Here is a 15,171-nt window from a genome sequence, read left to right as displayed (position 1 = left end):
ACAAAAAAAAAAAAAAAAAAAAAAAAGAAAAAGAAAGAAGAAGCAAACGTGAACGAAGATGCAAATGTAGCCATATGTAGTTGGTTGTGGACGAAGCTTCATAGTTTGGTGGCTGAGACCTTTTACCGTTTTACGGATAGACAAAAGAGCATGAGATCATGTTTAGAAATAAAATAGCCACAAATCTGTAGAGTAGAATCAGACAAATTAAAGACAGAAGTGCGAGTGATGAAAAAGAAAACAATTCATATCGTGAAACGTCTTAGAGAAAATTAGTTTAACATATGATCATAAGAAGCGGTGTTTGGTAGCTTCAACCTCCCATTCCACACTTTCAATACATTCTTTCTCGCGTCGCGGTATCAATATGAGTATATGACAAGTCTTTTCGTCTTTAGACATCCTATTGCAACGATTGCCTTTGAGCAGGGAAAAAGGTAGATGACTAGATGAGTCCAATAAATCTCCAGCTCCGATACACTAAACAAGCGTAAGAAGCATCCCTGATTGGCTGATTCTTTACCTACTTGGTCTGAACACTCAACATCAATATATGTAAGACTTGCAGAAAACACTAGCCACGTCAACTCCGCCTAGGTTACTACTAGAAGCATGGATTTATCGGATTGTGCTACAGAGAACTTGTGTTGCTTTGAATGCACGTCATATCAATCTTAATCTCAGAGATAGTGGAGCCAAGGAATTCTAGAAACTGGAGGTTGTTCATAGTTGTCAAAAATGATATTCTAGATCATATGATTCTAGTTGAAGACCGTTGATCTCTAAATCTCGATTACAGCTCATAAGCTTGTGAGAACTTAAAAAGTGAACCAAACCTGACATATCATAACCAATAGGCAAACGTACCTATGGTTGAAATTTCTAATTTTCCCATCCCTTAAACTGTTCTTAGATCCAATGGAACACCAGAACCTCGCAATCTCAATACATTTAAATCGACAAGACTTGATATCCCAACAATACTCGAAAGATCCATGTGAATTACTCCAACTTTTTCAACTTTTGTAAGCGCGGAGAGGCAGACATTGTCTACATGTTGGATCATTAGAAATCACAAGACTCAGAACTGCTGATCCACATCCTAATCAATTTGCAGCCATTCATTACTACCCTTTAAAGTATGTTTCTTGGCATTCAAAGAAAGAAAAAAACTCACATAAACCAATACAAAGCTGATTTCACAGAATGCAAAAGACAAGAGAGATGAAGAGAATTCATCAGAAAAGCAATATAATAGAGAGATAGAAAGTTTCCATTTGGAATAAATTAACCCAAATGACGACTGCATTACCAACTTCGAACTTGCTCCCATAGTGATTTGGGAATATTGGGTCCTCCTATAATCAAAACTAACGCAAACAAAAAAAGAGATGAGAGGCATTAAAGAAGGAAGCAGTTAGAATCTGTGAAGATCAAATAAGAGAAGAGGAGAAATGTTAGACCTCTAGGCATATCAAACTATCAGCTTCTCGTCCTCTCAATCCATTTCTTCTCAACGTAACTTATGAAGATTCTATTATAACCCTGTAAGCCACTTTGAAATGGAAGCTTTTTCAGAGTGGAAGCAATTAGAATTCTTGAAAAACAAATAAGAGAAGAGGATAAATGTTAAACCTGTCGGCGTGAAGAACTCGAAAAGCGGGTTTTAGTAGCATGATCCTCCCATTTCACATTGCAAAACCATTCCATATCTCTGTATCCTATGATGAGTCCATTTTCACCATGCTTGCCACTTAAGGAATCGAGTGGAAGCTTTTTCAGATTTGGACATGCTTTTACGTACAAATTTTGTAGACATGGAAAAGGTAAAGGACTCCAATAGATATTCTTCAGCTGTGGTAGATCAGCTAAGTGAAGATTATTCAGCTTTGCAAAAGGAACAATCCCTTCATAAACTTTCTCTTTGCTTATTATATCTTCGAGTTGGTTTGCCTTTTCAACAAAAAGAATTCTAAGATTTGGAGCGAACATCAGAAACGTCAATTCCCTCAGGCATTTACAATCTTCTATACGCACTTTGACGAGGCTCAAGAAGCTGCATATCCTTCCCATCTTTATCTCAGAGATAGTGCAACACTTGATGCTAAAATCACGAAGCTTGTCCATAGCTGCTGGAAGTAATATTTCAGATGATTTAAGATTGCTATTATTCATGATCTTTAAAGATTGTGAACAACTCATCAACCTATGAGACCTCAAAATGTTCTCTTTACTTGGAGTACGATCGATGGTTGTGGTTACTAATTCTAAATCTTCCAAGGCTTCCAACTCCTTCACAGTGTCGTGATCCCATGGGAATTGAGAACCAGATAATTTCAGTACTTTTAAATTGTCTAGACTTGATAACCCAACAATACTCGAAAGATGACGTGTTTTCTCCAAATCCAAGTGAATTAGTTTCTTCAACTCTTGTAAACCCGTTGGCAAATCACGTATACCAGTACCTGACAAGTTGAGATATTGCAAGGAAACTAGTTTTGATATTACGGGAAGTTCATAGAGATAATAGTTATCTGATAGATCCAAAACAACTAGCTTCGGCATGGACTTGAAGAATTCACTCGATATATCTTCCAAATTCGTGCTTTGAAGGAGCAGAGTTGTGAGTTCTATACATACAGGACGGCTAGTGAGATGAGAAATCTTGTTATTCATCAGTGACATCCTTTTCACAACTCTCCAATTCTTAATCATTGGAATTTCATGTAACCCTACACCCGCACGCACTATGAAAGCCTCTTTTTGTATTCCCATTTCAGAAGCAATCCACAGAGCCATTTCACGAACAACATCATGCATATGCACAATATGTACTCCATCCTGATCAGTAGCCGCCTCCATCAGTAATGATGCACGAACAAGAGTACCAATTATCTCATAACCATGGTTCTCTGCCTTATCAATACCTTCACTTCCATCTATAATTTCCTCACATATCCAATACTCTATCAGTTTTTCTTTTGCAACTCTAGCATCTTCTGGAAATAAAGCGCAATATAGCAAACACGATTTTACCTGCTCCCCCTTAAGACTATCGTAGCTATACTTCAAAAGTGGAAGGATCTTATCGTCCATGCCAGAAAACTCTGCGGCGTATGAATTCAAAACATGTATCGCATGATGCCATTCTTGTATCGTTCTCTTGCATGACATGGTCTCTCCTATAACGTTGAGCGCCAATGGTAGGCCACAACATTTTTTAGCAACTATTCTTGCAAGGTCGGGGATTCCTGAATCGCTTCCAAGTGTTGTTTGTCCAACCTTCTTCTGGAACAAATCAAATGCGTCATTGTCTGCCAAGCATTGGACTTCCATTGGTTTTTCAACTCCCATGTGTGCACATACATCCTGTGAACGAGTGGAGAACACCACTTTGCATCGGTTCTGTGGTGTTGGAACTGGGATTCCAATCTCAGCTAATTCCACCTTCTCCCATATGTCATCTAAAAACAAGACAAATTTCTTCTTCTTTAAGAAATTGAATAAGTGAACCACCTTTTGACTTGTACTTTTTTGGTTCCACATCTCTCCACCCAGATCCACTTTCTGAGCGATATCATTAAGAATCTTCTCTACTTGCAACTCTTTAGATACCACAGTCCAAATCACAAAATCAAATCCACACCTAGCGGCATTGAACTTATTGTTGAGCTGTGTGAGAAGTGTTGTCTTCCCTACTCCGCCCATTCCATATACACCCATAACACCACCAACTCCATCTTCCATGAGATGTTTCCACGCCTTATCGAGCATTGTTTCTTGACCAACAATTGTCGGTTGAAGAGGTCGTTCCTCCACCTCAGGTATTAGAACTTGATCAACAATCACATCGAAAACTTCACTTTTGAGTTTCTCAACCTCTCTCAACTTCAAGAAAACAGTTTTACCGTAACGGTAGCTCGACAGTAAACTCTTAGAGCAAAACCCACAAAGACACAACCGTTGAAGTTGGACATTTCCAGTACCAAGAATATCAATGACTTCCTTTTCGATAGTCTCAAATCTATTAAGCCATACCTGGAATTTGGCAAGCCTTTGTAGACCTCTATCCTCCTCTCTTGTGACCTTTCTTGATAAATCATCCCGCTTAGCCGTGAGCTCTTCCATGGTTGTTTTTAGAGCCACAAGATTCTTCTCTAGATTATGAGTATAACCTCCGTTCTCTTCTAGCCATTGAGATACTTTATTTACAGATTGATCCAAAGATATTGAGAGGGAGACACAATTCCCCATTTACCAAAAAAGAGTTTGAATCTTACTGATATGAGCAAAACGAGAGAAGATGCGGAGCCATCGCTGCACAGAGACAGAGAAAGAGATTCCACAAAGTTAAAAAAAAAAAAAAAAAAAACTGTGAAGCAGAGAGCAAAGAAAAAAAGTTTTGCTTTATGGACGGCAACCGTAACAAATAATAATAGAGACAAATTCCTTTTTGGCTACTTTAAAATAGATTTCTCACTTTATGCATCAAACTGTAGCTCTTGTGTCATTGTACGCTTCTCCTTCTCCACCAACAGGTCCGACACACACAGTGAAACATCAATCAATATGAACAATCATCAAACTGTGAGATTCCCTTTTTCCATTATGCCCTTTCACTTTCTTGATGATATTGAGATCTCTCCAAATTATAGTCATTTGAATTATCTTGATCAAGCAGGTGTTGAGGCAATTGGAGCCATGGTGTGAGCTTAAAGATAAAGTGGTTCTTGTGACAGGAGCTTCCTCTGGTATAGGAAGAGAGATCTGTCTTGATCTAGGCAAAGCTGGTTGTAAGATTATCGCAGCTGCTCGTCGTGTTGTTCGTCTCAACTCTCTCTGTTCTGAAATCAACAGCTGCGGTTCAACCGGGATCCAAGCCGCAGCTCTTGAGCTAGACGTTTCATCCGACGGAGCCACCATTCAGAAAGCGGTTAAAGAAGCTTGGGAGATCTTTGGAAACATCGATGTGTTGATCAACAATGCTGGAATCAGAGGTAATGTCAAGTCGAGTTTGGATTGGTCAGAGGAAGAATGGGACAAAGTCTTTAGAACCAACTTGACCGGATCTTGGCTAGTATCCAAATACGTATGTCTTTTAATGCGTGAAGCTAAACGCGGTGGCTCGGTGATAAACATCTCGTCGATCTCTGGACTTCACCGCGGTTTGTTGCCTGGTGGACTTGCCTATGCTTGTTCTAAAGGCGGTGTTGATACCATGACGAGGATGATGGCTATTGAGTTAGCTGCTAACAAGATCAGAGTGAACTCGATCGCGCCGGGGCTTTTCAGGTCAGAGATCACACAAGGTCTTATGCAGAAAGAGTGGCTCAAGAAAGTTACTGAACGGACTGTACCGTTAAAGATGCAACAGACTGTGGATCCGGGGCTTACATCTCTCATGCGCTATCTCATTCATGATTCTTCTCAATATGTCACTGGGAATACATACATTGTCGATTCAGGGACTACACTTCCCGGTGTGCCCATTTTTTCTTCTCTCTGAATGTCTTGTATGCTCGTACATTGTGATAATAATGAAGTATATTCCAATAAATGGCAGTATTGGCATTCTCAGATTTTGTTTCTTTATGTGTACAAAGAGAAATCTTGGTAAGCTTGAGAAACTAAGTGATGATCTTCCCATTCGTCTCTATACGTCTCTGGATGGGCTCTCTTCCTCATACCAGTCGTTAAATACATCTCTTTCCTCCATTCCTCTGTTTCTGGACATCCACATTGTGAAGCCAACCAATTACTGTATTCAAACTGCGAAACAACAAAAATGGTGTTAAAAATGTTTCTGTTTAGGTTTCGGTTTTAGATTTGGTTTCTGAGAGGAAACATAAGTTGAAGATAATTCATACTTGAGTAATCCCCATTTGGTGAGTATATCGCTTTGCAATCCCTTCGGCTTCAAGTGTAGAGTATAAGGTTCTGATTTCTTTCATCATATTTTCCTTAGAAGGCAGCGGGATCCGACCTGACAAAACACCTGCAATCCACTTGCTTTGCAGCTCAAACATAGGAAAAGGTACAACCTGAAATAGAATTAGTCACAGATTATTCAACAGATTAAAAAGGTAAGGGAAAATATGAAATTGCTGTATACCTTCCATGGTATCCCAACGAAGGAGAGCCACGGTGCAAATGCTGGAGGGAAGACGTCTTTGTACAATGGGCCAACACGGTTATCATCTACAGTAACACTTCCACTGGTTTCAAGAAACGGAAAGTGATACTTATACCTATGGAAAGTAAAAAAAAACCACACATTCAACAACAACCAAACAAAACTGAAAATCTCAAACCAAAAACAAAAGAGAGATGAATACCCAGTGCAATGCATAATAACATCAACTGAAATCGTTTTCCCGTTCTGAAAAAGCACAGAACCATTCTCATGGACACGCTCAATCTGTGCAAGATTCACAAAAACACTTATGATTGATTACACTCCTGAAGCAAATGAGTAGGTACTAAAATTGGAGTTAGCTAGTTAACCCACCATTGGATGCATCCATAGATTACTGTAACCAGACCGCTTGATAAACGTATCAGCAGCATTTGACCTACCAGCCACATGAACCTCTTTGGCAACTCTAGCAATATCCCTACTTATATCATCAGCACTAGCAGAGTTCCCTATAAGCACAACAACCTACAAACCAATACAACACCAAAACTTCACATAACATCAAACCAAAGAATCTAACGTTAACATCTTCAAAAATTGGAGTACCTGATCTTTGAACGGTTCAGGAACACGATAATTATGGCTATGCATCTCCTTCCCTGGCCAAGAACTTATCCCTAAAAGTTTCCAAATACACAAAATCACAATCACACTTCTTCTCACTGTTTCTATGGAAACTTAGATGAATCAATGGAGATTACCAGGAATCTTAGCGAGACGAGGTTCAATGTAATGTCCATTACAAACAACAACAGCATCGTATATCTCATCACGACGATCTCTCTTCTCATTCGCCGTTGATTCAATCCTCCACTTCCCGGTTCCTTCTTCACTCGCCGGAGCAACCTTCAGAACCGAAGTCTCAAACCGAACCATCTCCTCAATCGCGAACTCCTTTGCGAAATTTTGCAAATACGCCAAAACTTCACCATGACTCGGAAACCTCCTCGGATCTCTAGATACCGATTCACCGGAACGATCGACGAACGGGAAGTCTCTGTATCCCATACACTCACGGGGGAGATTAGTTCGGAGAGAGCCATAGACGCTCGAGTGAACGACGGATCGGGTCGGGTCAACGCTTAACGGATCGGGTTCGGTGTGATCGGTGTAGATCCAGGTTCCGCCGACTTGTTTTTGCCTCTCGAAGACGACCACCGAGTGACCTTCTCGTCGGAGCTCACGCGCCGCGACTAGTCCGGCTGCTCCGGCGCCGATAACTGCCACGTGGTGTGATCTGATTGGTGATAAGGACGGTGCCATTTGGTTGGGTTTTTTTTACGAGCTTCGTTTAGCGATGGTGAGAAATAAACTAACGGCCCAAAAACTCATGAACCACACAATTTAAAACGCTGCGTTTTATGAATATTATCAGTAAATAAACTAACTAACCACTTCAAATTGAAACACTTGCATTATCTTGGTTTAATAGACTTTGTATAAACCATTTTAATACAAAATAAATAGAAGCAAAATGAATACAAAGGCAAAATATACAGCCTGCAAATGAAGGAAGAAGAACTCATTAACAATAATGAATTAAGCCTTCTTAAGAAACCAAAACAGGGAAGATAACATGGATTTGGAATCATAGAACAGAAACAGAGAACAAATGATTCATTAACTCATTCCATTCACATAGAACAGAGAAGATAACAAGGCTTTGGCTTTATCATTCTGCAGAAAATTGTAGTCAACTTTACCATAGCAAGATTATAAATTTCATTCGCTACAAATCACAGAATCTCTGTAGCTTATGCATTCATATACACATATATTCATTAAGCTTAAGAACACCTAGTCTGGTTATAAAATAGAGCTGAGACACAACACAAAATCTTTATATAATAGTGAATGGAGACAAAAAAAAAAAGCTAAGTAGATTCTTTCCTTGTCCTAAAACAAACCCAATATAGTTTAACCCTAATTAATCATATCAATTCAGAAAAATCAGATTCTACAGAGCAACTGGTTTACTAAGACAATTGATGAGTGGCTACTTCCATTCCACTAACAACACACATCATATCATAAACCTGATGCAAGATGAGAAATATGCATCAGAATTATCTAACCTGAAGATAAAGTTCGACATAGTAACAGTTCATGGCCTTTCTAAGTCTCTTTGGCTTAAGTTCATCAGATGTCAACGTCTTCCTCAAGAGTTGAGGTCTGAGACAAAAGCACAAATCAAGATGAACATTTGAGACAAAGAACATGATGATCTGAGTCCAAGAACACATCAACATCATCTTAGACAAAACACGTTATGCATGATGAGACATGCATCAGAACCATCTAACCTGAAGAGTTGAGGTCTGAGACAAAAACACATCAAGATCAACATCCGAGACAAAGAACATCATGATCTGAGTCCAAAAACACACTGAGACAAAACACGTTATGGTCTGAGACAAAAAACTCATGGAGATCTGATCAGAGACAAACAATAAACATTCTCTTGATCGTGTCAATGTAACAGAAACTCTAAAACTCTATTAACAAAGAACATAAACTAAACTCATACAACTGAAAGACCAGAAACTGATTTTGCAACACAAAACAAGAGTAAACATCTCTTGATCGTTCCAAAGTACATAAAACAGAAACTCTAAAACTAATTTAGCTTGACAACATGTCATTAATTAGCTTGTTCTTTAAAGCCATTTCCATTTCACTAAGTGGCTCTGTTTTTGAAAGGAGAGTGTCAAGCAATCTATGCTTACTAAGCTTCTCTTGCAAAGCATAATCCTTTTGCTTAATCTCCCACATCCTCTGAAACTCAGACTTGTCTTCTCCTTTCACAGTGGAAGTTTTCCTTTGAGGTATGGCCTGTGAAGAAGCCTGAACAGGAGGAGGAGGAGGAGGAGGAGGAGGAGGAGGAGGCATTGCTTCATCATCCTCTCCATCGCTTAGTACTACTAGGTGGGAGCTTGAAGACTGAGCAGAACCCTCCTCACACTTTCTTCTTTTTATAGCCATTCCAGTCTTCTTAGTAAATGTAGAAGATGCACACCATTTAGGATCATGTCGAAGCTCTCTCCAAGCATGCTCCAAGATAAACTTCACCTTGTGTTCATCGAAGTAAATTTGGTTTGCGAGCTTCATAACATCATTCTCACTCTGCCCAGTTGATGATTTCTGAGTTGTTGTTCTTGCAGCCTCATCATAGCATCTAACAAACTTGCAAACTGCATCATTAATCTTCTTCCACCTATGTTTACAACAGTTTGCCTCTCTCTTTGGAAAACCAAAAAGCTTCGGACTTGATGCACAACAAGTTGCAATGCGTGTCCAAAAGGCTTCAAATCTTGGATCTTTGGTCGTGTTTAGCCACGCAGTGATGAGTACAACATCTTCTGTGGGTGACCATTTCATTCTTGGTGGTCTACGGTCTTTACTTGGAGTTGGAGCATCAGAATATTGGGTACTAAACGAAATGTTCATGAAGCCTCTCAAAAGATTGACGATATGGGATTCCTAGTTTGTGTGTGTGTTAAATGGAGAAGGAAAGAGAATTTTAAGGGTTACCCAGAAGCGCCCTCTAACCATCGATTCGGATCTAGAAAGATTGAAGATTTTCGAAGCTTCTGCGAATCGTTAGATCTGTACTTGGAAGCGTGACCTTCTTCTTCTTCTTCCTCGTCTAGTTTTTGTTTGCTCGATCTGATTTCTCAAATTGGTCTATAATTTATTTTTAACCCTAGATTTATCATAAAAGGGGTGTTATTGAATGGTGTATTTTAATGGAATTAGATGTATTTTTAAATGAAGGTGAAATCTGCTGTTATACAACAGAGATTTGATTTTGTTGTATTTTAGAATGGATTTTTTTATTGTTATTTTTTCGTTCAAAACATGAGTAACACAAATATACCAGCTTTTTAATCTTTGACTTAGAAAAAGTAGAAGCAAATAAAATTTCTCAAAATTATTTTTTTCCTTTTTCTATCTAATAGAGAATCTGATGCAACTAGTGACATCTATATCGCCGAGTTTATTCATTGCTTGTAACATGACAAGAAATAGCTCAAGTAGTTGTTGACCTCAGGCTCAGAGCCGAGCCTTCTTCACCGATTCCCAAAACTCTATAAACCTCATGAGCTTTCGAGATTGTAGCGTACAAACTATTGAGAAAATGGTGAAAATCACGGTTGTTAGGATTCCAGCATACAAACTATTGAGAAAATGCTTTCTCTTCCTCAAGTTCCACACAATAACACAGTTCATGAGCGCCCCATAAGTCTGACTGATGGATGAATCTTTGCAGAAGTATCTAAGTTTGTTAAAGTAGTTCTCAGCTGCTTCTAAGCCTTTATTCTTTGCAATTTAGATCCAAACGAATTTGCGTGATCAAATATGCAGCCTGCAAATGAAGGAAGAAGAACTCAATAACATAATGAATCAAACTTTCTTAAGCAACCAAAACAGAGAAGCTAACATGGCTTTGGAATCATAGAACAGAAACAGAGAACAAATGATTCATTATCTGATTCATTCACATAGAACACTCTGCAGAAATTGAAGTCAACTCTCTGATTCCACGCGTATAGTACGTTAAGTTTCTTAAATAATGAAAGAAAATGACATTACCAATTCGAACACAATGTACAGAGTTCTTTCAATATTTGTTTGATCATTAGGGATGGAGAAAGGTAGATGATTAATTACTTAACTTAATTAATGGAGGATCTATGATTTTCAGATCAGTTATTATGATAAGGAAGCTTCTTGAGGATACTCAACAATAAAAAGTGACTTACCGATTTTGCAGGCCAATGCTGTGGTACAAACCCCACCATTGTATATGGAGAACTCTCCCAAACGTTGAATGCAAAATCTACCATGTCACTAGCATAACATAGCAAGATACAGTTTTCAGGCTAAGGTATTCACAAAAACTATAACACCACTTACCATAGCAAGATTATAAATTTCATTCGCTACCAAATCACAGAATCTCAAAGCCATTGACGAGTGGCTAATTCCATTCCACTAGCAACACACATCATATCATTTCCCTGATGCAAGATGGGAAATATGCATCAGAATCATCTAACCTGAAGATAAAGTTCCACACAGTAACAGTTCATTAGAGCACCATAAGTCGACAGATGAATCTTTTGCAGAAGTATCTAAGTTGTTAAAGTAGTTCTCAACTGCTTCAAAGCAATTAGATCCAAACGAATTGCATGATCAGAGAGACAGATAATGTCATCTTCCTCTTCTCCATCCAATCAAAGATCTGAAATGTTATCATTAACAACGACTCCAATTAAACCATAAAACTATTGAACTCACAAACATAAAAATGTCATTCGAAAGAAGTGAAATTACATTCAGAAACGAGTATATAGATGATGAAAACGTAATTGGGGAAACGAGAAACATAAAACAGACCTCTAGAACATCATGATCTGAGTCCAAAAACACACCAACATCTGGGAGACTGAGACAAAAACACATCGAGATCTGATGTGAGACAAACAATAAACATCTCTTGATCGTGTCAAAGTAACATAAACTCTAAAACTCTATTGATAAAGAACATAATCCTCATACAACTGAAAGACCAGAAACTGATTTTGCAACACAAAACAAGAATAAACATCTGTTGATCGCTTCAAAGTACACATAAAACTCATAAAACAGAAACTCTAAAACTAATTTAGCTTAACAACATGTCATTAATTAGCTTGTTCTTTAAAGCCATTTCCATTTCACTAAGCGGCTCTGTTTTCGAAAGGAGAGTGTCAAGCAATTTATGCTTACTAAGCTTCTCTTTCCTCTGAAACTCCACCAAAGACTTGTCTTCCACTTCCACAGTGGAAGTATTATTGGTCACAGTCACATTCCTTCTAGGTAAGCCCTTTGAAGCCTTAACAGCAGAAGGAGGAGGAGGAGGCATTGCTTCATCATCATCCTCTCCATCATGGCTTAGTTCAGGGTGGGAGCTTGAAGACTGTGCAGAACCCTCCTCAAACTTTCTCTTTTTTTTTTGAACAGATGCATCAGCACACCATTTAGGATCATGTCGAAGCTCTCTCCAAGCATGCTCCAAAGTGAACTTCGCCTTATGTCCATCGAAGTAAATGTGGTAGGCAAGCGAGATAACATCATTCTCACTCTGTTCACTCTGTCCACTTGATGATAACTGAGCTGTTGCAGCCTCGTAGCATCCAACAAACTTGCAAACCGCATTGTTGATCTTCGTCCACCTCTGTTTACAATGAATGGCCTCTCTCTTTTCCTGACCAGCAGCAAGTTTCGGACTTGATGCGAAATAAGTTGCAACGCGTTTCCAAAAGGCTACAGTTTTTTTGATGCTGTTCATTTTTGATCTGCACTTAAAAAACCAAATATTTGATCTAATTTTATTCTGCTTGAACTACCTGATCTGCTCTCCATTATATGCCTTCTCCATTCAAAGCCTATAAGTTCTATATTTTATGTTGGTTATTTTGTTTTCTTTTTAGTTTTTACCCTAGATTTATAAAAGTGTAGATTACCCCCAATTATATATTTTGGTGAAGCATCACACATGCAATTAACAAAAGAAACAAAAAAACTTGATTACTAAAATATTTTAAAATTTTACTTGGCTAAAACTACTTTTAGTATAAAACATATATATATATATATATATATATATATATATATATTCCAACACATACCACCTTCTTATTTTTTTCAAAAAAAAAACTCATTTCCTATCTCTGTTGCCAATAGATTGATATTTTATGATATATTTTTCAAAAATATAGTTTTGAGTTTTTTCCACTTTTTCTTATATAAAAACTTAAGTGTTAAAAAATAGAGATATCTTAACGAGGACCATGTTTTATCTATTCCTTTATTAGTGGGGAATATTATTCAAGAAAAAAAAACAAACAAACCACATCACTTAAGTTTACACCCGAAGTGTCTTAATATGGCAAATTAAGTACTACCGTCTCAATTTTTGCGTTGATATTTTCTCCCACGAAAGATGACTAATCGGGGCACAAATTAATCAAAAACTAGAAAAATGCAAAATCATGCAAATGTATTAAACTAAATGATGAAAATAGCCAAACAACAGACGCAAAAATAAATTAAAACAGTAAGGGCATTACAAACCCTCCCCCGGAAAGGTTACAATAGTTTTGCAATTTATTGTAATAAACCCACCCACCAAAAAAAAACAATTAATCAGGCACTATTGACTCAAATCATCTTACATTTTCTAGGTAATAAGAAGAATCAAAACTAATCAACTTCTTCCTAGAGAAATCATGGTACGCTTCTTCTATGAGTTCATCGTCGTCCCATTCATCACGGTAAGTTTCTGGGTGGGTGACAAGTCTCACGTATCCGCCGTCAACTTCTTGAGCTCTCCAACGTTCTACGAGTTCACAACCACATTCTTTTGCGACCCAATTGAGGTACTCACTCTGTGATAGAGATTAAGTTATCATTAAAAAAGGTTATTAGCATAAATGCATAATGTTGTTGTTGATAATATGCCTTTGATATAAGAAAAAGGTAATCCAAAATTTTAGCAATTACAGTAACTAACTATCTTTGAGTAATTGTAAATCCGAAGTTCAAAAGCACACAAGTTTTGTTTTTTACGATATTCCAAAAAGAGATTTATTATAGTTAAAACATGTGAAATATTCAAAATAAAGGAACTTACCTGAATTCTGCCTATTGTATGCGTATGTCTTTTGGGAATACCTATCACATCAAGCGACGCATACCATTCATTAATATCGTCCATCATGTTGTCCGGTGGAGGAAGTGTCACCCGTCCTGACAAAACTGCTGCCACCCATTTGCTTTGGATTTCAAACATAACAAATACTATGCCCTGAATTAAAGAAAAACATAAGAAAAATCAAGATCAAAACTAAGTGAGGCGCTAACTCAAATTTTGGTTGAGACAAACCATTGCTGGTACACCAACAAAAGAAAGTCCGGGGGAAAGCGCGGGTGGAAATACGTGCTTGTATAAATGTTCAACGCGTTTCTCATCAATGCGCAAATAGCCATTGGTTTCAAGAAATGGGAAGTTATACTTGTACCTACACACATAGAACAAAAACATATGGTAAATCAATGGCATAATTTACATTAAAAAATTCCTATCTATCTGAGCATACAAAAATATTGATAACAACAAATATACCCGGTGCAATACACAATGCTATCAGCAAATACCTCCTTCCCGTTTTTGAAAACAATTGACCCATCTTCACGTGTGGTGTCGATCTGCCATATATCAAGGAAGTAGATTAACTACTTTAATTTGTTTAAAATGAAATTCCATGAACGTTCATAATCCAAAGCAGTGTTCGATTATATAAAATTTTAGTTATACTTCAGAATGCATCCATAGATTGTTTTGGGGAACGGGAATCTTCTCGTATGTGTGGGGTTCCTTTGCTCTAGATGCAATGTGGACTTCTTTTGCGACCTTAGCTATGTCCCTACTAATATCCGCACCGCTCGCAAAATTTCCTATCACCACCACCACCTGCCAAAATATCATTACAAAAATGCAGGTCGTAAATGAATTTATGATATAGAATTAGCTAGAACATTTTCTACAAATACTTGGTTCAAAAAAACAAATAAATAAAGTACTTGGTTAAAAAACAATTTTGTAGAAAATTTCAAGTTTGATGTTTGTATAAATACGAGTATAGGTATAAGTAAACCTACATGAATTTTCGTTAAAAAATATATATATATACCTTAATAAAAATTAATAAGGAACCATTACCTCGTTTTTGAATGGATCAGGAACTCTGTAGTTGTGGCTATGGATCTGCTTTCCTGGCCACGATTTTATACCTAAAAAACATTTTTTGAGGGTACTTTATATAATCACTGACTGTATTGCCCAAACTAGATAGTAACGAAATTGTTTTAAATTAAAGTATATAGACAGACACTGATCTCGGCCGACAAAAAAAAAAAAAAAAAAAAAA

General features: G+C 37.6%; 5 protein-coding genes across 7 annotated transcripts in view; 1 reads left to right on the top strand and 4 right to left on the bottom strand.

Moving 5' to 3' along the window:
• LOC104752915 (putative disease resistance protein At1g63350) lies at positions 1,080-4,572 on the bottom strand. Of its 3 annotated transcripts, XM_010475179.2 has the most exons (5): positions 4,481-4,572; positions 4,281-4,317; positions 1,636-4,184; positions 1,464-1,545; positions 1,080-1,370 (listed from the first exon to the last, which is right to left on the bottom strand). In XM_010475179.2, the coding sequence occupies exons 1-4, from the start codon at positions 4,487-4,489 to the stop codon at positions 1,483-1,485; spliced, it is 2,658 nt and encodes an 885-aa protein (XP_010473481.1). In that variant the 5' UTR covers positions 4,490-4,572; the 3' UTR covers positions 1,080-1,370; positions 1,464-1,482. The 3 variants fall into 3 exon arrangements, 2 of the variants coding, with proteins under 2 accessions (XP_010473481.1, XP_010473480.1); XM_010475178.2 differs by having other exon boundaries at positions 1,636-4,317; positions 4,481-4,543; XR_762033.2 differs by lacking the exon at positions 4,481-4,572 and having other exon boundaries at positions 1,464-1,555; positions 1,636-4,471.
• Positions 4,502-5,577, top strand: LOC104752916 (3-oxoacyl-[acyl-carrier-protein] reductase FabG-like). The gene is made up of 2 exons (XM_010475181.2): positions 4,502-4,587; positions 4,682-5,577. Exons 1-2 carry the CDS (start codon positions 4,570-4,572, stop codon positions 5,504-5,506), a joined length of 843 nt encoding a protein of 280 aa, XP_010473483.1. The 5' UTR covers positions 4,502-4,569; the 3' UTR covers positions 5,507-5,577.
• On the bottom strand, positions 5,530-7,531 carry LOC104752917 (flavin-containing monooxygenase FMO GS-OX-like 4). Its single transcript, XM_010475182.2, has 7 exons — positions 6,898-7,531; positions 6,743-6,813; positions 6,509-6,661; positions 6,336-6,418; positions 6,113-6,248; positions 5,868-6,041; positions 5,530-5,769 (listed from the first exon to the last, which is right to left on the bottom strand). Exons 1-7 carry the CDS (start codon positions 7,457-7,459, stop codon positions 5,590-5,592), a joined length of 1,359 nt encoding a protein of 452 aa, XP_010473484.1. The 5' UTR covers positions 7,460-7,531; the 3' UTR covers positions 5,530-5,589.
• LOC104754132 (glutathione S-transferase T3-like) lies at positions 11,865-12,530 on the bottom strand. Its single transcript, XM_010476278.1, has one exon. The coding sequence runs from the start codon at positions 12,528-12,530 to the stop codon at positions 11,865-11,867; it is 666 nt and encodes a 221-aa protein (XP_010474580.1).
• Positions 13,232-15,171, bottom strand: part of LOC104752914 (flavin-containing monooxygenase FMO GS-OX3-like) — a 3,005-nt gene continuing 1,065 nt past the window's right edge. The window contains exons 2-7 of the mRNA XM_010475176.2: positions 14,964-15,034; positions 14,559-14,714; positions 14,367-14,449; positions 14,127-14,262; positions 13,875-14,048; positions 13,232-13,629 (exon numbers count right to left, since the gene is read on the bottom strand). Coding sequence (XP_010473478.1) covers positions 13,408-13,629; positions 13,875-14,048; positions 14,127-14,262; positions 14,367-14,449; positions 14,559-14,714; positions 14,964-15,034 — 842 coding nt within the window. The 3' untranslated portion in view covers positions 13,232-13,407. The remainder of the gene's footprint in view (positions 13,630-13,874; positions 14,049-14,126; positions 14,263-14,366; positions 14,450-14,558; positions 14,715-14,963; positions 15,035-15,171) is intronic.

Source organism: Camelina sativa, chromosome 16 (assembly GCF_000633955.1).
Source record: "Camelina sativa cultivar DH55 chromosome 16, Cs, whole genome shotgun sequence".
Taxonomy (NCBI): Eukaryota; Viridiplantae; Streptophyta; class Magnoliopsida; order Brassicales; family Brassicaceae; genus Camelina; species Camelina sativa.
Note: the sequence above shows the minus strand (reverse complement) of the source record. Positions and strands in the feature narration are given on the sequence as shown.

Coding starts and splice junctions, on each gene's coding strand:
- LOC104752917 (XM_010475182.2), bottom strand. CDS start 7,459: ATGGCACCGTCCTTATCACCAATCAGATCACACCACGTGGCAGTTATC. Junction 6,814..6,897: donor TCGTCTCGCTAAGATTCCTG/GTAATCTCCATT, acceptor GGAAACTTTTAG/GGATAAGTTCTTGGCCAGGG. Junction 6,662..6,742: donor CTGAACCGTTCAAAGATCAG/GTACTCCAATTT, acceptor ATTGGTTTGTAG/GTTGTTGTGCTTATAGGGAA.
- LOC104752915 (XM_010475178.2), bottom strand. CDS start 4,254: ATGGGGAATTGTGTCTCCCTCTCAATATCTTTGGATCAATCTGTAAAT. Junction 1,546..1,635: donor CGAGTTCTTCACGCCGACAG/GTTTAACATTTA, acceptor AGTGGCTTACAG/GGTTATAATAGAATCTTCAT.
- LOC104754132 (XM_010476278.1), bottom strand. CDS start 12,530: ATGAACAGCATCAAAAAAACTGTAGCCTTTTGGAAACGCGTTGCAACT.